The sequence below is a fragment of the Anabas testudineus genome, chromosome 14 (assembly GCF_900324465.2).
Source record: "Anabas testudineus chromosome 14, fAnaTes1.2, whole genome shotgun sequence".
In the NCBI taxonomy this organism is placed as follows: Eukaryota; Metazoa; Chordata; class Actinopteri; order Anabantiformes; family Anabantidae; genus Anabas; species Anabas testudineus.
In genome coordinates, this window is record NC_046623.1 from 17,169,995 (window position 1) to 17,192,914 (window position 22,920).

Sequence of the window (22,920 nt, forward strand, 5' to 3'; positions counted from 1 at the left end):
TAAATGTGAAAACCTGCCAAATGCACACATCCTTGATATATATACGCCGTCTCACTCGTAGCGCATCAACTACCACTGTGTCTGAGTGTTTTGGCACATACTGTCGAAGGGGCCTGCACTGCTAATATTAGACAGAAGCCATGTGGTTTCATGTGACGCTAACGCTGTCATCTTTTCCAGCTTACAGTAATTCTAAAGGGATTAAATAAATAAACGTTGTCACTGTTTTCACACTAAGATATAACGAGGAGCTTCTATGGAAAGAGAAAGTCGTACTTTTCCACAGAAATGACTGGATGCTTCCACACTTGGGTGTTAAATAGCATAAGATTTATCTGCGACTCTCTTTCTCTCATGGCTATTGTCTTTCAGGTGTGGTTCAGGAGACAGAGTGTGGTCGCCAACTCTTAGTGAAGATGGAAAGACAAGCCCTTACATGGAGCCTGACTCACAGGTAACCACTGTTTACTCTGGATTTACTGAAGCTCAAGTCACGGACGTTTCTTTAGATTTAAATTCACACCCACTGAGATTCTGTCAGGACTGATCTGTGTTCATTTCTCATGCAACACTGACGTTTTTGGTCAAAACTCATCTGAAAAACAATTAAAACTAGGTGCAAAGAGTGTGTTTATTCCCAAAAGGTCTTTAATAATCCCATAGGTTTATGTTGTCACCACCAGTTTTTAAAAGTTAACTTTGTCCCTGTCTGAGAGATTTAAATGGTACAATACACATGAACCTTGGCTGCCTTCGCTGTGGAGAAGAAACCAGAGGCATGAGTCCCAGCTGTGGCAAAATGCTGTGCTGGTGAATTTGTGAACACATCAGCATCAGAGTTGCTTACTTGACCTGAGGTTTCCCTACAATTCCAAAGGGAAGTGTATTTTTTTACATGGAAAGCTTTTTCTGACCTGTAATAGAACTGTATTAATGAGACTGGTTGATTCCTGCACAGATGCACTGATAGTGAGAGAAACTCTTAATTAAAACACTGTGCAAAAAAGAAATCTAACAGAAAAATAAATATATCTTTTAAAAACAGGTCCCAATTGTTTAGTATAATCTACAAACCTCATTGTGAGGAATTCAGATGAAAAGTGTTTGTGGATCTCTGAGACATACTCTCAAAACCACAATGTATTAAAGCAGAGTTATCTGAAAGCTCAGATACCACATCTGGTAAGAACGGTACGTGCAGTACTTTTATGAAAGCCCAGTCAGCTCATTCCGTGTTCAGTAATTCTGGATGAAATGTTAACCACTCCACTTCCATGTAATGCTGTAGACGAGCATTTCTGCCAGCCACCTTATGAGACCCGCTGCCTGCTGGGACCTAGTACTGTTAGATTAGGGCCCTCCCTACATCAGCCACAATAAGAACTAACTCACATCTGGGACGATAATATTAAAGTGAAATTCGCTGGGTGTGAGACCCAAGTCCCAAATCTCTCAGTGTGTTTATACAATAAACAGAATCCATGGAAACAGGCATGAAATTAGATCAGAAACTCACATGTACACTATCATTCACATGATTTTAAATGAGATAATGCATCCCACTGTTCACTGGAATGGTTATGAAATAGTATCTTGATTGTTCTGCAATCGTACGAGCTGCCAAACGGATATTCAAGGCATGAGGAACTCAAGCTGATGATATTTTCCAAGTTTTCCAGTGCTGGCAGGACAACAGGTCTGAGCACGGAGAGAATAGGAGGTGTGTGTGTGTGTGTGTGTGTGTGTGAGAGACTGAAACAGACAGACAATGAGCATATTGTGGCCCAGATATGTGAGAGACGTCCATTTGTCATCTATTGTGTTGCGGTAGTTACGGACCGTTCTGTACCCTCAGTGAGGCCGAGTCCAAAACGGATGGAACAGACGCACAAAGAGCTGAAGTGGAATCTGTGTTTCCACTCATTAAGGGAAGTTTGACACCTTACAGGAAGTAACTTTTACTTTGAAATCAGTTTTTACTGTATTTTAGCTGCAATATGTTATTTCACCTTCTACATTTTCTCCTATTTTAGAAATAGTTGTTTCCATACAGAGACTACAATCTACCTAAATCTGGTTTTGTTTACTTGTTTGTTTCGTACACTTCAGCTTTTGTCCCAGAATGATTAATTATACATCAGTGATGCACATCGCATGCACTGGGTGATGTTTCCTCCTCACGAAAACTGTTATCTGAGTATTTTTAAAAGGAGCTCCGGCGTGCACTGGTAGCCTGATGATAATTGCACATGCCCTGTAGCCGCAGTGTCCCCTGTTTGGGTCCGGCTGGGGACGTTTGTTGCATGTCAGGCCCCGTCTCTCTCCTCAGGTTTCCTGTCTGTCTCTTCACTTTACTTACTTCATAAGTGTTTCATTCATTTTAAGGTATCTTATCTCAGTCCCTTGTTTCTAATCAGATGTCACATATCCCTGTTCAGTCAGTGATCACACACGTCTCCCACATAAAGAAGACTTTGGACTAGACTGACTCTCATGCTGGAAACACCTTCTCATAGTGATTTTTCCATCCTGCAGTGTAATTCAAACACTGGGCAGATCTCTGCCGCAGCCGTCTTCATTTCACTTCCCAGCCCCAGCTTCAGTCTTGCTTTGATTAACACAAGGAAATACCAAACCTGAGCGAGAGGAACCATCAGCTACAACAGTTTATACAAACACAGACGTGCATGACAGGACGACTTTGCATGTGGGTAATACGAGAGTAGCACGTCTCTCTTATGTCCGATTCTTTTTTTTCTTTTTCCTTTGCCTTCCTCTGTATCTCTGTAAAATCTTATCCAGTTCTTCCACTGAGGTCTAAAAATGATCACTGGCGTCTCGTTTAATGAAGTGAACCTGGACGTCTGGAAACTGCCAAGTCAGGGTTACTTTTAGCGTCACGCTCAGGTGAATTCTTCTTTGCATGAAAAGAGGAAGCATCCGCTCCCTGAGGTCACATAAAGGACTGAAGTTCTCTCCGTCTTTGTTTCCTGCTGGATTCAGAAATGGGCTGAAGGGCTTTGCTGACACATAACAATGGTGATTGTTCCTTAGACGTGTTGGAAACAATATACGCACCGGGACCTCTCTCACACCAGCTGAACCACATCCAAAGTGAACTACGTGATACAGTTGGCCCACAGTTAATCCAAGGATGAGCCAATTTGGAAAAAATTAAGTGAATCATATTGCTGGATGAGGATGACAACACTTTTTCTGATTGCCTCGAGGCAACGTATGTGTCACCCAGTGATGCTGAAGCAGGATTCTTTGGCTAGCAGTGTGAGAACTGAAACCGAAGGGACATACCAGGACACTTGAGTTTATGTATAAACAAACGACTCCTCTAGAAAATGACCACACATTTTCTTCTTTGAGGTTTTTTAATGCAGAGAGAATATTGAAGAAGAAACATAATAAATCACAGCACTTTTTTCTTTAGCAGAAATGTGACCACTTGAGCACAATAAAGAGTGTCTGAATAGTTATGAACCCAGTGACGGCATTCCTCAGGATATTCTGTGTTTAACGTTTCCATTTGCATTCATGGAAGACTTTTTTTTTTTTTGGCCAACTGGCTTTGTTGGAAATTTTAGCCTCACGGCTACTGAGCAGGAAATGACACAAGGACACTGTGAGGTGTTTCCTTTCACCTTGGGTACAAGGGAGATTCTCATAAAAGCCAATGAGCAAATGCTGTATTTTAGGATATAAATAAGTGCATGACTTAATACAGTTGATGGGACGTTTTTTATGGACATTTCTGTTATCAGTTTGGGGAATTTGGTGGGACTGTGAGATGTAATGTGTTCATAACTTGGCAAGACTGTCCACAGATTGCCAGATGTTGGAGACTACTTCCTGAAATAGAAATAATTTGATGAATAGGGGTGGTAGGATGAGATCATGATGAGGTGTGAAAGGCAGAACAGCCGTTTGTGTGTGTACAGTAGATCAGGGAGGACTAATGTAATCAGATGCTTTGCACAGCTTCCAAATTTCATTCAAAAGAGAAGCTGCATTTGTGTTAATCCATCATCAGGATAAACAAATAGCACTGGATCATTTCTATCACCAAGCAAATCAGTAGCCTCTTGAATAAAGCTCCGTTCACGGGTGACTGAAAGTCAGTTTCAGCTCACATTTAATTTAAGCTTATTTTCTTACTCTAAGGCTTTGAAGGCCGCAGAAACAATCATTATACAGTAACCCTGCCCCGCTAAGCTTCTAAACAGAGCTCATATCGACCCAGTTGGCCTCTAGTGCATTATGGCAGCTAAGGGGTTAGCACATGGAGACCACAGCAAGTGTGTTTGGCTTGACTGCGTTCTTTCCTACGAGTTTCTGAGTGACGACACCATTAGGAAAGCTGAGTAAAGACTCAGTAATCATCTTGTCAGTCATCTAGAAAAGAATTGCATCACTCTCCATGATTGCTGCTCTGAAAATGGAAACTATGTGAGATAGCTACTGGTAGATACTGATACCGAGTGATTTACAGTTTCCACCTGTTGTCTTCTGGGGGAAAACACAGCAGGACGGGACAGAATGGCTGATGCAGCTTCCCCAAATCAATTTTCACAGTTGCACTTGAGCTCTTTCATTACAGAACTGCATCTCTCCCCCTGCTTTAAGAGTTTCCTCTCCTTGTTTAGGAGTTTACTCTGCTCCTGATCACACCTGGTGTAAAATTAGATGATGTCCTAAAATAATGTGTAGTAGCTTCGTTATTTGTTCTGCCTGGACTTGAATTCTTTGTGGTCTTGTAGTTACCAGCTTCTCAATCTTAATGAATATTTTCCATCTGAATGTTTTTATGATGTGAAATACCTCACTGGCTTGTAAATGATTGTCTCATCTTACATCTGCATTCTTGGCTTCTGACTCTTAAGTTTTACTCCTGGGTGAGTTTCATGCTCCACTAAAGTTATACCAGTTACTGACATTTCCAGTTTTCAAAATTCCTTCCATTGAGATTCGAGGAGGTGGCAAAGGCACATTGGTCAATGGTAAAATCAGTATCATCTGGCCATTCATGGCAGATACCCTGCTATTAAAATGATAGGTATTGTGGCTGAGCACCAGGGTCCTGTGGGAAGACTGGTTTCACGATGCGGAAGCTGAGGGGTCTGGCTCACACGTCACCAAGGTTTGGCAGCTGAAGGCAAATCCTCCAGGCTAACATTAATAGTAGCTGACAGATACAGAGTCCTTGCTTGACTTACAGCTTGTAATTCCTTTGTTGCTTGGAATTGAAAGAAAACAAAAGCGACTGTATTATAAATTAGTTTGTGAATGGAACAAAGCTGCTTTCAGATATCTGTCAATAAGAATCAATGGTTTATTAAAAACACAGGGTAGAATTTAAAAGAAACTTAACTTGTTAAAGATGCATATTTACACCGAGGAACATGACACAGAACCAGGCACAGTTATATCATAAAGAAATGTTAACAATAGGAGGCTGTTGAAGGGATTAAAATCTTCTCGTAAGGTGTTAAAATACGTTTACTGGCTCCACTGCTGCTTAATCTCCTGCCAGGAAGTCTTAGACCAGTGGAGCATTGCTTGAAAGTCTTTTTAGCAGCTCCACATCCATTTACACAGGAGGCCTTTGAGGTCACAGACCTGTGACGACACTTGTTTGGTTGTTTATGTTCACTAATCAGTCCATAATCCCCAGAAATGTCCAAATCAGTCTGGGTTTTCCTAATCGGGCCGTGTCTGCTTTGCTTGGCTGTCAGCATGTCTCTGAGAGAGCTCACTGCAGGAAGGTCTCGAGAGGCCTTAATGATCCACGCTCATTCACAGTCAGAATAACAGGTTTTTTAAGGATTACAGGAACATGTGAGTTTTTAGCCTTCATCCCTCCTTTTGTTTTCAGCTGTTTTTCTGGGTCACAGTGGTAGAAAGCAAGCAAACAACGAGCAAATTAAATATATAGAGAAGTAGGATTATTAGACGAGCAAAGATAAAAGCACAGGAGGGCCACCATGGTATCTATCAGGCTGCAGACTGTACAGCTAATTAAACAATCTATGATAATGATAATAAATAGTTTCTTATTCGCATTATTTTACAGGAAATTGACCAAATACATTTTTATCTATTAGAACCCTGAATCCCACTGGTATTTTAATCTTCCCCAGAGCTGCCCCACTTCACGTCAGCTACCTCCTCTGTTGCCTGTCTGTATCTCCCAGGGCCAGGTCCAGGGATCCATAAAGGGCTGGTTTGTGTTTGGTTAGTGGTGCAGAGCGCCATGTGAAATGCTTAATTTCAAAGGTCCAGGGGGATTAAACCTTGCAGGAGGCAGAAGAGAAGGAGGCGGTGTGCGAGTGTTATCATGAATTTGTGGACGAGTCTCCAGTGGGGCAGCCAGGCTGAGGTCTTGGTCCTCAGTTAAATATAGGCATATGATTTCAATTAGGGCCTCCACATTTTTCTCCTCCTCTTCTTGTCTGTCTGCCGCTCTCTGACCAAACTGTGGTTGTGGACTGAGGCACTGGAGCTGAAACTCAAGTCTTCTCCCATTTGAGCCCTTATTAATCAGGGTGACTTTAAGTCAGGGTGATGGATGGAGGAACCTGGTACCTCTGGGCAGCAAGAAACCCACTTGTAGCTTGTAGGCAGATACAGGGTAAGATGTACATGCACAAATAAACCTTTGCTCCTTTATCGGCTGTCCTTATTTTCTGCTTTTGCACATGCATTCCTCTCATACTTGACCAGCCATTAGCCATGCTTAGTTGCAATTGTAAAACAGGTCAATGAAATGAGAAGCCTGAATTTATGGGCGCACAGCGGTAGACAATGCTGGCTCTCATAAATACTCGAGTTAATGCTTTTGGTTTGCTCTCTCCTTTGATTCTGTCTTTTTCCCAGTTTTAAATGTTTCTTTCTCTGGGCCAAGAGGAGTGCAGTCAAAAATCTGGGAGAAAATGAAAGCATTCTCAAGAGAGAGAAATTAGGAAATAGATGATCTCACAGATGGCCTTTTTCAGCAAACTTGTTATTCTGAGTTTCTGTTAGAGCTAGAACGAAGCTGCTAATATTAACTTTGAACAGTTTTGACTGCATTGGAAAACAAGATAAGGTTACCAGGGGAATTCAGCAGATTAACATGACTGTCACCTTAACACACACATGAAATGGTAAAATAAATCTTTTTAATGAGACAGTTGGATTATAGTGGATTTCTGTACAATAAAAATAAACCAATGCACCATACCTTTAGAGCAACTTGAAAGCACATACAGGTTCTGCATGTTACCAAACTGGCATTTTTATAAGGCAAGCACCAGATGTGCTGCCTTATAAATCTGCCATCCACCCAAAGCAAATATCTGTGCAGCAGACAAGGCCAGAAAGGAAAAGTGCTCTGAGAAAGAAAGACAAAGGGAAGGGATGAGGGAGGTGGGAACAGAAGGAGCATGGTGATAAATGGTGTAGATGGATGAATATGTATGGACCTAAATGTTGTAGTTACAGAACAAATTCCCATCAACATGGGTACAAACCTCTCACTGACTTCTTTGTCATAGAGGAAAATTGAATTTGTGCTGCTTGCGTCACCTCAACATAACCGAGCCACTGACATTCTGCTCTGACATTTGGGCGTTTAATGCTAGTAGTACCTGTTCCTGACTATCTCCAGGATATAGGACTGTGAGTGTGTCCTGTGTAGCTGAGGTTATTCAGGTTATCTATAACAAATATCTAATTTGGGGCCATATAAATAAAACAAAGTTGATTTCTTCCTCTGGGGTTATTTTCCCTCCAGCCAATAACAAGCTTGGAATGTTTTTTTTTTTCTCTTATTATATATTTCACTTTATATTTCAGCGTGTGATTACCTGTCCTCCTTTGTATGTAATGTTTGTACAGATTAGCAGCCATAAATGAAATGTCTTTACTGTCCTGCAACTGCAGCAGCATGCAACATAATACACTCGTGGGGATTTTTCCTCCATTATTCTGTAAACACGGGCATGAACAAGCTTGTCTTACAGTGATATGGTTATTGTGCTCATTGTTATCTACAGATTTAGCCCTAAATCTCAACTAAATATGAGACATTACTCATGATTCACATGAAGACGTGTAGAGACATTTATTCTAAAGTACTTCGCTGTTCAAGTTCTGGGCTTCTGAAAAGTGAACGATGAAAGATGAATCGAGCCGTGATAAACAACTTGGCTAAGTTCAAAAGGACACTTTGAAGAAAACAGCCAGCAAAACAAGCACAAATGAGCAGAGAAGTGGGAAAACAAGTAGTTAATCATTACAGTGGGCGTCCAAGGTCCAAACAAACATTTCGTCTTAATTATAATTTTATTTGAATTTATTTGAATTTCCTGAGAATCTTCAAAAATCATTTTTAAGTTGAAATATTAACGTTGCTAAATCCTGAGGTTTCACATAATGTGGACGTTGAGGGACTCTTTCGTCAGATTCACATGTGGCCCACCATCTGTGCAAACAGAGCTAAAGATAACGAGTAGGATCTGGTTTGGCCCGTTCGGCCCTGTGGTGAGACGTAGGCTTCAGAGTGTCTAGTTCACTTGGAGAGAGAGCCACAGAGCTGGGTGTTTCCTGCCCAAACAGGGTTTGGCTCTTGGGGTGAAGGTACACTGATGGCGGTGCACATTGTTCGGAGGCTTTCTGCACAGAATACTGGAAGTAGGAAGAGGTGGTTCCTTGAATTCCTTGAAAGTCGTGTGTGTTAACTGCAGGAGACAGGACAATGACAGAGTTCTTTTCCAAGTTCAAGATGTGGGCTTGTTTGGAGGAGAGGAGGTGCTGATTACAGAAAACCTGTATGTGTGTTTGTATATGTCAATGCATGTGTGGTCCAGGGAAAGGCTGAGGACAGGATGACATCCAGCAGACCCATCTGTTGAAATGACAGGGGTCCTGTCTGGAAAGCCTGTGAACCTCCACCTCCTGTGGCTAAGGCTCTTTAAACTAGCCCCAAACACACACTGTCATGCACACACTCAGTCCAATGGCTCATATCATTACAGTCTCATCCTACTGCATTGCTTAACTGGTAAACAAGTCACTTCATTTCAGCTGAAATGTTTATAGTCTGAAGTTATGATAATGTGTAGCCCTGTTTCATCATTCTAAGCTGCTGGTTATCTCTCAAATTCAAAGTGCTAAAACACCATCAGAGGCAGTGACATCACTGCAAACCATGCAATAAAACTTTATCTGTAAAGTTCAGCGTCTGACACGGACGAACCGGGCTGGCAGGAAGCGCTATCTCTCAAGTGTGCTGATAGCTGTGGTAAACACTGATGTCATTGTGGCGCTTGTGCAAATGCATGAAAAGGGCGTTGACCTCAGCATAAACACACTCACTCAGTATACGGTGGTGCAAGTGTAGGTGTCTGTGCATCTGTCCTGCATTAGTCCAGCAGATTCTTCTAAACAGTTCCAGAGCAGCTATGTGGCAAGAATGCAGAGCGTCTGTGCACCATGTCAAGAAGATAATAATTTAATATTTAGCAGTACATCAGTTCTGTCAGCTTCTATAAACTCATCAGTTCGTAGAAGATGCAGCCAGGAAAAAGCACTTTTTCAATATTTTGCACTGCACAAGTTAATTTGTTTTGACAGAAACATCTGCAGGAAATCCAATGCAAGCTCCTTCTTAATAAGCCTCACTATTATAGAAGGGAAAGCTGCACTGATGCATCATTTGAGAACAATCACCGTTTTTGCCCCTGAGGAATTGTGGTTTTCAATTGAGGGAACCACTGTTTCCTTGTTCCTGTTTAATTTAGTTCTTTGCGCTCATTACCTGCGTTTTGTAATAGGATCATTAGCCAGTACTCCTCCTCCTAACATGAATTATTCCTCAAGCTCTTCCTATATTACTACTGAGTCTTGGTTTCTCTGTAATTATGTTGTCTTTTAGTTCTTCCTGTGTTTTTTAAGTGTTGTTTCTTCTCTTCTTCCTTTCAGAGTTTCCATCCCATCACAAGTGGATACGGCGGTTACGGTCGTAAACCATCATACACTGCTGAACCTCCGTCCCCGCCGGCCCCCCAGCCCACTCACCTGAATAACGGACACTCCAGACCCAACAACGTCCACAGCTATGGATACGGAAATGGAACTGGGCACGCTCAGTACAACAACCCCTCAGGACTTTATGCTCACAACGGCAGTAACGGAGACCGATCTCTGCCAAGCAAGATGGGAGGTCTCAATCTCAGCGCCACACACAGGTGAGACAAACTGTACAGGAGAGAACAAAGAGGGACAAAACAAACAAGTGGGACCTAAACACAGTTCCCGGCCTATCGGGTTTCAAAATAGACCTGCGTCTTTGCACTCAACCACTCAAGGAAATAGTTTTATGCAAGTCTCAAGTAGCCGTCTCTCAAAAAGCTTTGATTTGGTTGATTCTGTGTAAATAATAGTGCAGAAGTGCATGTGTACGTGTGCAGATTCCTGTGAACACACCCTAACAGAGTCACATACAGAAACAGACACATGCAGACGTTAGATGTCTCTTGACACACCTGCACAGATGGATGCATGGACAGGAAAAGCCATTTGTTGTTGTGCATCCTCTCAAGCGGGTGATAAATGAACTGGACTGTTAATCCAGACCCTCACACACCCTCACACACCCTCACACACACACACTCTGGTTGCAGTGGAGCACTTCCTTCAGACTCCTGGAGGGTATTCTGGAGACAAACATGCAGTTAAGTGTGTCAGGGTTTTTGAACACATCTGTCAGCAGTCGTCTCCCAGAGGTTTGAGTGTATCAAATGAAAGTGATCCGTCCTGTTTGGGTTTGGGAATAAGTTGATGGACGGATGAACACGAAGAACCATAGCACAGAGTTGTTGTGATTAAGACGTCATGCCTGTGGAACGATATAGCTCTGTTTTCCTCTGTGTGTGTCCAGATCTGTTCCCAGTAACAGAAGAATCTATAGTTTGTTAAAGAAACATTTTGCTTTCCAATAATGTTTTCTATTGCTCTGCTTGTTTCCTTCAGCCCAGAGCCGCCCATACACTCTCCTCCCGGCCGTAACGGCATCGACACACAGTCAGACGTCTACAGGATGCTGCAGGACTATGAGGAACCCGCCTCTGAACCCAAACAGTCTGGTTCCTTCAAATACCTTCAGGAAATCTTGGAGGCTGAAGATGGAGGTAGGGCTTTCTGTTGAGGAGTGTTTGGTGCTTAGATAGAGTCTGACGCATCAAGAAAGAACAAGAGCCGACTTAAATCGACTGTTGCATTAATTTAGGCCAAAAAGTGTCACTGGGAAAACAAATCTCTGTGCGAGCTGGTGGCAGTAATCAGAAAGGGAAAACAGACGAAGGAGAGCAGAAAAACAAACTGTAACCAACACTTGGCAGCATTTGCTCAGTGGTTTCTAGCTACTAATCGAGTCTAATCGAGAATGTGCATGAAGTGAGATGGTATGAGACAGGAAGAAGTTTCTCAGGCAGCTTCTCTCTGACTGTTTGAACTCCTCAAGTTTTCCTTGTATAGGAAGGCGACACGATGAGGAGAGAGAGAGAGAGAGAGAGAGAGAGAGAGAGGTAGACAGCCAGTCAGCATGAGTGAAAACAAGAGATGGAGGGATCAGCAGAATGATGACGAGCTTTAAATAGCTCCCACACTGATGAATGGAGAGGGAAGTTTTGTTAAGATAATTTACTGCAAAAACAACTTCACGCAGGACAATAAAGTGAGAAATAAGGTTTTCCTGTGTGACTTTTGACCGCGCAGCATTCCAGCTTTTGAGGAGGGGTCACATGAAGCTGACAGCAGCAGAGGAGGAATAATCCCTGCTACTCCAACCTTCTCTTCAGGTTTCTAGTTTAGAAGTGAAGCAGGGCACAAGTTGTGAAGGCAGTAATTACAAGGCGTGTGTTGGTGTGTTACAGAGACATAGTACAGAGCTCAGAGAGGCGGGTTCGGGCCGTGACCTTTTAGCACAGATAGTCATTGATTAATGTTTGTTTCTCAACCTCAGCAGCAACAATGAGGCGTCCTTGAGAGCCTCAAGTTCTTTAACCCTTGTTTCTATCACAGGAGTGTTACCAGCTGTGAGTGTCAGCGTGTGCGCACAACAACCATTTCCATTTAGTAATAAAGGCTGTAATATATGTAAATGTTGGTCCGTCGTTAATTTAATAACGCGATGACTGATTTTCTTTTCCTGGATCAGTTACTGTGTTGACTAAAGCTCTGACAGAGTGTTTCCAACTTAATTCAGCACTTACTATCACACTCAAAGCAATGACAGGGAGGGACAGACGCTAACGACAGACAAATGGGGCTGGAGGAGAGAGAGTGAGGAGCACAGCTGATGGATCGAAGTGATTAAAAGGAGACTAAGCCCCTGATGAAACAGAGACATGGTCCTGCTTTACATTGGGATCATGTGTCTCTGCTGATGTTTGACAGCGTCTTTTATTCTGTGTGAGAGTGTGAAGTTTGTTCTTTGTTGGTGTTGCTGCTTTTCAAACTCTCAGGTTAGGTGTAGTTCATCTATTTGAAGATGATGTGCTGACTTTTAAGTTGTTTTTTAAAATTAAAGCAAATAAGAGCAGTGGTGTGAATGGACAGACTATAGAAAGTTTAACTTCACAGAAGACATGATTTATTAAACCTTGAAACATGAACAAACGTCTAAATTCTTTTTTAATGAGATGGCTCGAAATATCATATTTAATAGTGTCCCTCTACATTGTTTAGTTCCAGAAAAGTGACTTTCCATCAGCCCGTTGTGAAGAATTATGGCCACTGAACCTGGTTTGAGTACATGGAAAGTGTTCAGGTCATGAGGGAAGCACACCGCGTCCTTTCTAAGAATATGACTTCTCTGAACTACGACAAAGATCATTTAGATTTAGGTTAAAACACATGGAGAGTTAAATGGATTCATCCCAGTGTACCCGCTCGAACGTGATTAGATAAAGATAAATATCGTGTTTCCCTTTAATCACAGTAAACGGAGCACTCCACAGAAGACAAAGCTCAAAAGACAGAGATTTAAAGCCAAAGCAAGATTTCTGGTCTCCTCTGAGTAAACATGAGATTCCAGTGGTGGGGGTTCAACCCTTCAAGTGTCAGGCAGCACAGGGGAATTGTTCTTTAACAGCATTTTAAGTCTGCATCAAAACATTTGTGCAGTGCTTCCCAGTGAGGTAAGGTTTTATTTACTGAAGCGTATGAAGCAAACAATAACCCATTTGTTTCTAATAATCAGTCACATCAGCACTTTCTCCAGTGCCTTTCAGCTCATCACTGTTCCCATTTTCCAATGAACCTTTGTCACATTGTCTTGTAAAAACCTTTTTAGGATAAATATAAACCCACAGTGCATGTGCACAGGAAGACGTTTTTTCTTTGAACGGTTGTAGCTGCAGCTGTTTATCTTTTATTATTATTCATTTCAATTCCTTCAGGCTTCACACTCTGTACTTCACAGTCAGCTGGGGGCTAATGTCTGCTGGATATTAGTCACAGTGTAGGACACCCCGTGAAGACTCGGGGTGAGACGTGTATGTGTGTAATCGTCCAACTTGTCACTGCCGGTCAGATAAAAAGTGGTGTCTGGCTATTTAAAAAGAGCAGAAACAAGACTAAACAAACACTGGTTCATTTGCTATTTCTATCACTTGTGGGCTAAATACTTTTGTTAGTCACCGTTCCCCCCTGTGAGAAAGTCACATGAGTGCTGCACATAAAAGGCTTTTTTTCCATTAGAGTGCATCATTAAGTAATAAAGACGTTAATCCAAGAAATAACACACCCGGCTGATGTCAGCCATTAAACACACCGTGGAGCAAAGAGAGACTTTTACTGAAGGATGGAAAGTGCTTTGAGTCAGGTGCCAGATGTAAGATAATTAGACTGTGGCAGTGATAGGTGGCCCGCTGGCACATCATCAGTGGAGGGAAGTCTCATGCAGCTCATGGTTGGGCCCCAGTAATCTACCCTGGTTTACTAGGAAGCAGTGAAGTTGCTCAACTATTAAGTACGACCCTTTCATGCACGGCAGTGAGGCATACTTAAACGCTTTGGAGTTGATCCGTCTTAATAAAACATGGTATCTGTGGGAAGGCAGCCACCCATGTCTGCCACCGTGATTACTCCGTCACTTCATCTGCTACAGTAAATGAGCACTAAAGGCTTCTACTGTGACACCTGGCGATGCAGCTGATCGACCTAATGTCTTATAGTCTTCCTCTAGTCCTCCTGCCTGGCAGCTCTAACCTCAGCATCCATTTACCAATATGTTCCCACTCTCTCTTCTGAACATCTGCCATTGTCTGACCCTCTGATGGACTTATTTCTGATCCTCTCCATCCTACTCTGACATACTTCTCTCCTAGTCCAGACTTCCTCATACAGTACCACAGCTCCTCCTTCAGCACCCTATCCTATGCTATCTCCAAATCTAATATAAAAATACATGAGATGACCAACAAGCTAAAAATAAAATGCATAAAGAATGAAATGGAAATACAATGAAATCGATGCACGTTGGAAAACAGATTAGTGCCTCTACAGGACTTGAGGGTTCGTCCTGGTTCACACACTGGAAGCTTTTCAGCCAGGTAGAGTGATGCAAGTCCATGATGTGCTTTTAAACCAAGTAAAAAAAAAAAAAAAGTAAAACTCGAAATGGAAACTGACAAGCAGCCAGTGTAACGACTGGTGTAATGTGTTCTCTCCTTCTGGTCCTGGTCAGCACAGATACTTAAAGCCGGTCTCCGTTCTTGGTGTCTGGCCAGTTTGACAGATGAATTTGTACTTGGAAACCCCTCACCAGGCTCTGACTCCTGAATGGAACGCACAGGAAGGTGTGAGAGCCACAGAGGGGTCAAAAAGAGGGAAGGCACTCAGGAGAGAAGGAAATTCACGGAGTATGATGTAAAGGGAGAGTGAAAACACATGAACAAAGCTACGGACAGAAAATACAGTCATCGTAGAGTTTACTGAAATATTATAGTGCAGCAGCAGCAACACAACACCGAGCGTGTTCAAATCAATGAATATAATAAAACATTATGTTTGTAAAAAATATTCCACTCATGATTGAAGATACTTGTCATTATTGTCTCCTCTCTGTTTATAACAATTGATTTACACTTTTATGAAGAGATTGTTCATACATGTGTCCTCACTCAGCTGCACGTTTTGATTTGTCTCAGTCTGTATATTGATCTGAGATGGTAAAGGTAATGTCTGGAAAACAGAAATTAGTAAAGTAACAGTAGTTTTTATCCCAGCTGTTAAAAAACCAGGAGCAGAATCTAAATCAAGGTGTCTCCTTTTAGAGGCGTGGGAAATATTAATCCATCTTTTTATCACCTACCGGCCTAGTACAGTCCTGACAACCACCGTGATGTAGTCTCACTACCTGGAATTTAAAGGGGATTTCCTGCTGAGCACTAAAACAAACATGAACAAATACACACGTCTTTGAACTTGTTTGGCTTTGCCTTGAATTAACTGATAGGAACTTCCTGGAATCTATTGACCGAAGAAAGAACAAGCACAGACTTAATCCAGATGTAGTCTCAAGTGCATTCACAATGATATAGAAAGTCCAGCCCTTTAATTGATATGTTGTCTATGTTGTCTGTGTCATCTAGAATGCATGCTAGTCACAATTCCTATATTTATTCTGTGGTTATTTTGTTGTCCAGGTGTGTCCCCGACAGAGAGAATGAGAAACCTAAAGTCTCCGGTCAGGTCTCCAATCCCCAAGCTGGGAAGCCCCATCCCCAGCCCCATGTCTGGTCTTCAGAAGCTACCCCAGTGCACACGCTGCTGTAATGGCATTGTGTAAGTATCATTCAAGGTTTGTTTTTCAGTTAATACTAAGAAGTAGAATAAAAAAGGGCCTTGTTAGGGAGAACCTATCATCTAAGTTCATGTTCCACAGTGTTAAACTGGATGATATAACAGGTTGTGGTTACTGTGGTCTTTAAGTACAGACGGCAGAAAATAAAGTAAATACGACACTGAAAATAACTCGATTTGCCATTAGGACTTTTTTAATTGCCATCTGGAAAGTATTTTTGTCCCTCTTTTTAATTACTGCGTCAGAGGTTATAAAGTTTACAAGTTGAACTACGTGTGGTGAGTCGAGCTGCTTCCCTGACTCTAAAACAAACAGGTTAACAGATCGACCTGCTCCAACAGGCCTTTCACAAGTACCCCGAAAAATCTATTCACATCCATCATTTTAATGATTAAACGGAGTCGTCTTCCACACCCTTTCCCACACATGCAGGCTGCATAGACAAACACATATCTGCACCTACAGGAGGTTCATACATGACAACTTAAGCTGAACATTAAGCACATGCATGCACACCTTTCTGCCAAGTAACTACACGCACCGGTAATCTCTCCTCTATAAAAGCAGCTGCAGGTAAGTGTAGTGCAGTGATGTCATTTGGGTTAGTTTGCTCTGTATCAAGAGCACATTGTAGGAGCTTGCAGGGCACAATAAGGCTGTTATGGCCTTGGAGCATTTTACAGCTTAGAGCGCTGTGTCAAGAGTTTATCCTGCAAGTCGTGTGGTTAGATGGTGACTGCGGTTAAAAAAAGAGGCAGGCTTATGACTGAGTGGTCGCTGGCCTGAGTCCCCGGCCCAGAAAGGAAAATCTTATTGGAACCAGTGAATGAACAACGCCCTTAACAACTGCCGTCACCGTGCGACCAAGTAAAGCAATGAACTTCTAAATGCAGCAGTGTTAGCAGAATAAACATGTACTGTTCAGGTCCCAGGTGTGACAGTGTGTGTGTGTGTGTGTGTAGTCCTCCATGAAAGCTGCTCTGACGTGATAAAATGATGAAATACATTCAAATGCTTGGTTACAGTCTCTATAAAGTATGATAATTGCTGATTTGCATAGATAATATTAAGCTGAACAAACAGCTGTGAGTCAGCAAAAAGCAATTCACCCTCACTTCCTTCCTTTTAAAGTATTCTGCATAATGTTCTGTCCTCTGCAAGAATGCTGCTGCTTGCAATCATCCTTTTAAGGCACTCTGCATTTTGCAGTCAGCTGCTGGTTATTTCATCCTTTTTGAAACATGTGTTCATGGATTTTCATCCTTTATAGTGCATCTCCCTTAATGTTTTACCAGTACATGTGCCATAACTCTATAAGTCTTCATAAGTCTAAGACTCCGTCTCCCTTCATCTCTCCATCCAGTGGCACCATTGTGAAGGCCAGGGACAAGCTCTACCACCCCGAGTGCTTTATGTGTGACGACTGTGGCATCAACCTCAAGCAACGTGGCTACTTCTTCATCGAGGACAATCTGTATTGTGAGACCCATGCCAAGGCACGCGTCCAGCCCCCAGAGGGCTACGATGTTGTTGCAGTGTACCCCAACTCCAAGGTGGAGCTAGTGTGAGGCAGGGGTGGTGCTGACCATACTATAATTTAACCGGGAAACTAGAATGGGGCTACTGAGTATCCTAGTCTACATTTATCAGGCTCTGTTAAGGAGGAATCCCGATCTTGGATCAGTTTTGCCTTTGGGAGAGTGCTATGAAATGAGTTTCATTGATCTGAGATCAGAATTTCTACACTGACAAACCTAATAAATTGCTCAGGTCTAATGAGTAACGCAAAACCCCAACCTAATAAAAAGCTAACATTATATGTCATGTCCCAACCCGACAGCCCTCATCTCTCAGTTCTAAATACAAGAGAACCTGTTAAAGTGAGTTCATGTAACAACACTAATCCTCACAGCCTCTCCAGCCTCATGTGGCCGTCAGAGGACACTGGTCCTTTTACCTCAAGGAAGGTAAATCGACTGAAACCATCTGAATCCACAGCAACTATCTCCTAAACAAAAGATACTCTAACCACAGTGACAAACAGTTAGTGAGTTACGCAACATGTGAAAAAGTTCCACAAACGTTACGATCACCTTTATGTACAAAAATGAAAGTAAAACTGGTTTTGGTTCGTTATCTTTGTTGCTCTGAAATCTGATTAACAAAGGACTGACTTTTCAAAAGTCTTTAAGGTTAAGTTCTTTAAGGTCATATTCAGAAACCATGTTCATATCCACCTTCATTGCCTCAGAATCACCAGCACAGCATTAAACCACATTTTGAAAAGCTACACTAACACTGTCTATCTTCTTTTCTAAAAATCAACATGACAGTTTATGACCAGCATAATAGCCAATGTCCCATGACAACGCTTGCTCAAGCTTTAATACTGAAGAGATTTTGCAGCTGATTGGGGTGTGCTGTGATAAATTGTGCAGAGGAGTTGGTTGTTTTTCTGCCTTTTGCATTTTGCTGTTGACAGCTAACGACTATGCAGCGTGCTAGACTAAAACAGTTTAAAGTTTAAGGTAATAATGATCTATTTTTAAGGTTTTGGTTGAGGGTTTAAAAGGTCACATTGTCTTTTTAACTGTGTTGCAGTTACACATTTTACTCCTGTTGTTAGTTGGACATTTGCATTTGTAATTTACATGTATCCGTTTTACTTTACAGATTTTTCAGACTTTCTCTGCTACAAAACTGGCAAACATCTCTGTCACTTTATTCTCCGTTTTCAGTTACATCAGTTACGTGAAACAATAAACAATACTTCATTATAGGCAGATAAGTTACAGGTATAATTGTAAATGTATGGAATTTTTGTAAGTTTGGGTTAACTGAACTATAACCTGTAGTAAAAGCCTCCATATGCAAGAACCACCTTATGAAAACAGATCCCCGCAGGACACACCCTCAAAGCTTTGTAGGAGAAACTGTAGGAAAATGTAGTTTTTTCCTAGATCCCAGTAACCTCAATGGATATTCAACAAATTGCAAAAAATGGGACTTTAAAGATGAATGTATTTAATGATAACATGACAAAATAACCCTAACCTACAGTGCTTCTGGCTCGTGCACCTGACTGGACGAAGAATTTCAACTCACACACTGAAGAATTCCAGTTCATAAAGTGAAGAGCACAGAGTTCACTCAGTGTGTTTATTTAAAAACACAAGTAGTCTCTTGGCCCCTCGTGACAACTTTTAAAAATGTTCTTGTATATTTGAAACACGAGATATGACAGTAGAAAACTGTTAGAAACTCATAAACTGGCGCTGCACAGCAGACAACATGTGGGAGTAATATTCACTTTGTTTAGTTTTTGAACCCACTGCATAGATACATTACAGTGCCTCTTTGGATGAGGGAAAAAGACAGAAGTTGGAAATATGCATAGTTGTATTCCCTTCCTACTATGAATTCAGATTACTAGTCACAGCCAAGTCTATGAAATATGCTTTTACATTTCCTCTGAGAGGGGAGGAACAGAAGGAGATGAGAAAGTGAAATAAGGGGTCGGCATTTATTTTATTTTCTCGACAGAAATTCTTTCTGTCAAGAAAAGAATTTAACGTGCCATTAAACTGCAGCCTGTGGCCATCGATCTTGGCTTATTGTGTACAGTGAAGTAAACTGATGCAGAAGGGTTTCATTTTTATTTTAGGAATGTTTCTAACAAAACTACTTTAGTGATTTGAATGAGAAAATGACATTTGAAATGCTGATATCTCTTTTTTCTATATGCTGCTAGCATATCATCCTTACTAGTAACTTGTAAATTATGTGAAAATGATATTGCTACCACAGTTTCTTTGGTATTGTACATATTTGTTTTACCGTGACTGCTTTAACATACATTTATAACGTGTCACTCACTCATGCCTTTGCATATCCTGTGTCTTTAAATGTTTGCTTTGACACAGTTTCTTTTCTTGTGTTTAACTTATTGTTCTACCAACACATGTTTTTATTCTGGATATTTGCTTTTTTTCTAGGATCTAAATAAAATGAGAAGTGCATTACTGTGACGTCCTTGTTCACATTATTCATTGTATTTCACTGCAGGATTTCCCCACAAGAGCCGCACTGTGAAAATCACCAGGAATTTAATTTGTCTTAGTTTTACACCCCAGCTCTGGCCTAGTGGTTTCCACACAACACACACTGAAGCATGCACAGGCTTTAATATGCATGACTTGCAACCTAAATCCCCAGTCATCCACTTCAAAGAAGCCTTAAATCTGTGCATAAAATTGTCAGAACACAAAACCTGCCCTTCGGTTTCCAGATTGTGTAGCGTTGTGTGTCATACAAATTGTCCAAGTGAATTTTTTCAGCAGCCTGCTACACCGTGTACTGCCGGGTGCTGAGGTACGCACAGTTTGTTCCTGTTCGTTAAGCTAAAATTAATGTGTTTAGTCTTTTAGACAGAAACAAAGCACATGCTGGCTATTCCAGACGAGTAGGTCTAAGAATAGTTAGACTAGTCTAGACTTTCTTTGTGAGGACATGAAAGGACGTCTACAGTGACAGGATCAGAAAGATAAATTTCGCCCTCGTATCTGTTTTCATTAATTAATTTATTTCTGTGAGGATAGATTAGCTTATTAATTAGCTGATTGAAGATTAATGTAATGCACAAACCATTTCTAAAGTCACTCATCTGTGCTTAGTTTGGTTTAAAAGTGCACTTAAGCCTGGGGGCTGGAACTGGGGGTCAGACCTGCAACCCTATGGGTGGTGGCCTCCTTCTGTACCTCCTGACCCCCACCACCCCTGAGCATCAAGAGCAACTAAAAATGTCAGTTCTACTGTTGCAGTGCACAGCAGAGATTCAAGTGTATTGTAATCAGTCCCAGGAGGCGAGAACCCACTTCATGCCACATTAATAACTGCACTTTCAGTAATGGCTCATTCGCCAACCACAGTGAATTTGGGCAGATTTAAGTGAACTGTGAGACAAATCTGTGTAATCAGCATTACTCACATTTGCTAATGTTTCCCATATGTGCTCGTATTGTGCTGTCAGTCCCAAACCTTGACACATTGAAGCAGAGCCCTGCACTTTCACGCAGTTATTGTCTTTTGCAATTCGCAATCTACACACATTATTATTATTATGATTATTATTTTAAATAAACATTCAGTGAAGCATTAAGACTCCTTTTTCTGTTTTTATTGTCCTGGATGTTGTTTAGAAGTCAAACACCTACTGAAGGTCCCATAATTCACACTGCATGTCAGGACTTAAACCAAACCATGAAATCCAGGGAACTCTCTGCAGACCTCTGCAATAAAACTGAGGAGCGGTATACATCAGGATAGCGGTATAGTATTTATAGTAGTATTTTTAAACCTTTGAATGTTCCCAGAAGCATATTTGTTGGAACCACTTGGAGTCTTCTTAGAGTCTAGAGAGTCTAGAGACTAACTTAGTAACTGGAGGAGAGAGGGTCACTCCAGCAGAGATGGGAGAACCTTACAGAAAAAGAAACATCTCCATAACACCTCATCAGTCAGGCCTTCATGGTAGAGTGGTTAGATGGAAGCCACAGCCTCTTTAGAGTTTGCCTGAAGCTTTGTAAAGCACTTTGAGAATGTGGGGATAAAAGATTCCCTGGTCTGATGAGACCAAACGTAGAGCTCCAAGCTTTCTGATCAATACCGGCCAGTGTATTAACATGTTAACAAATATAAAATGAGTGGAAGAACTTCACCTAGCAGACCCACACAGTGAAGCATAACCAAAACAGAAGCAATGTGACATACAGAGAGGGAAACCGAGGCCGTGCTACATGGAAAGAATTCAGCTTCTCTCACGTCTATAAACATTTAGTCCACTTTCAAGATAAACACTTCAAGTTGCACTGAAACAGAGCTCACTTCGCTCTGCAGACTGCAGCATCCCACTTAACCAACTAGTGTAGTGTCCACATCTATGAACACTGACCAAACAGTTCAACTCACTCTTTAATAACAACTTTATTTTGCCTCTTTTGTCTGCACACCACCACCTGCATTATTACGGAGCATTTACTTATTTGTGGCTCCATACGGTACCAACCTGTAGCCTGTGACAGCTGTGATTTGTTGAGTCTGACTGGATGAGTGCCGGCTAAACTTGGATATTAGAGTCTGTACTTATGTACAGCACAGTAACATACTGGCCGTTCCTCTCTATGTATAAATTGGAAACATGTGACATAAATGAAGATACCCACTTTCTAACAGTAAAGGTCGAGGTTATAATATGGAGCTCTGATAGAACGATGTCTGGTCAATGATGAAAGAGTCTGGAGATAATCCTCTTAGCTTTGTAATAACATTTGCAGTTTAGTGGATATTAAAGGTCTGACAACCTTGAAAGATTCCACTCTTATGGATGTGGTGTAACTGAAATGGTAATGCAGTGATTTGATTTGAATCAATCTCCTACAAGACGGTAAAGATCATGATGTTGTTGTAAGACTCCACAGGGTGTGGAACATTTCTGGGTTTGTTAAGGAAGACTCTGAGTGAGAGCTGTGTGTCTCTGCATGTGTGTGTGTTTTTCTATTTCTCCAGTAAAGACAACATCTACCCAGCAGGACAAAAAGGTTATCACTTTGTGAACATACACTAACCTCATGGTTTGTTTGCACGAGTCTGTGTATGTCACTGGAAGTCTGTTCATGCGCCCAATGTTTTATTCTGATTATTGTGAAGTTTATTATTATTGTGATTTATTGTGAAAGGATAACACTCTAATTGAGTTTTTGCTTTGACTCTCATTAAAAGGGGATTTAGAAAGAGACAGTCGCTGATCTTGAGACATCTACAGGATGACCTCAGTGTTACTCGGCTCTCAGAAAAGCAACTGAGCAAAACCCTGAAGAAACCAGTGTAACGAGAAATAAAGTAAATTGATAATGTGAAGGAGACAAGTGGAAACAAGTCAGGATCAGGGTCCAAGTACTGTCAGTAACACGTACGGTAATTTTTTATTTTGTCTTCAGTGTCAAAAGCAGCCATTGGAAGAGTTTCTTCAATATATAGTCAACATGTTTTTATGCCATTGTTAA

The 22,920-nt window shown here is 41.4% G+C and overlaps 1 protein-coding gene across 1 annotated transcript in view; it reads left to right on the plus strand.

The window, feature by feature from the left end:
• pdlim4 (PDZ and LIM domain 4) overlaps positions 1-19,887 on the plus strand; it is a 36,296-nt gene extending 16,409 nt beyond the window's left edge. The window contains exons 3-7 of the mRNA XM_026370669.1: positions 373-454; positions 9,973-10,238; positions 11,023-11,180; positions 15,702-15,840; positions 17,223-19,887. Coding sequence (XP_026226454.1) covers positions 373-454; positions 9,973-10,238; positions 11,023-11,180; positions 15,702-15,840; positions 17,223-17,427 — 850 coding nt within the window. The 3' untranslated portion in view covers positions 17,428-19,887. The remainder of the gene's footprint in view (positions 1-372; positions 455-9,972; positions 10,239-11,022; positions 11,181-15,701; positions 15,841-17,222) is intronic.
• The last annotated feature ends 3,033 nt before the right edge of the window (positions 19,888-22,920 follow it).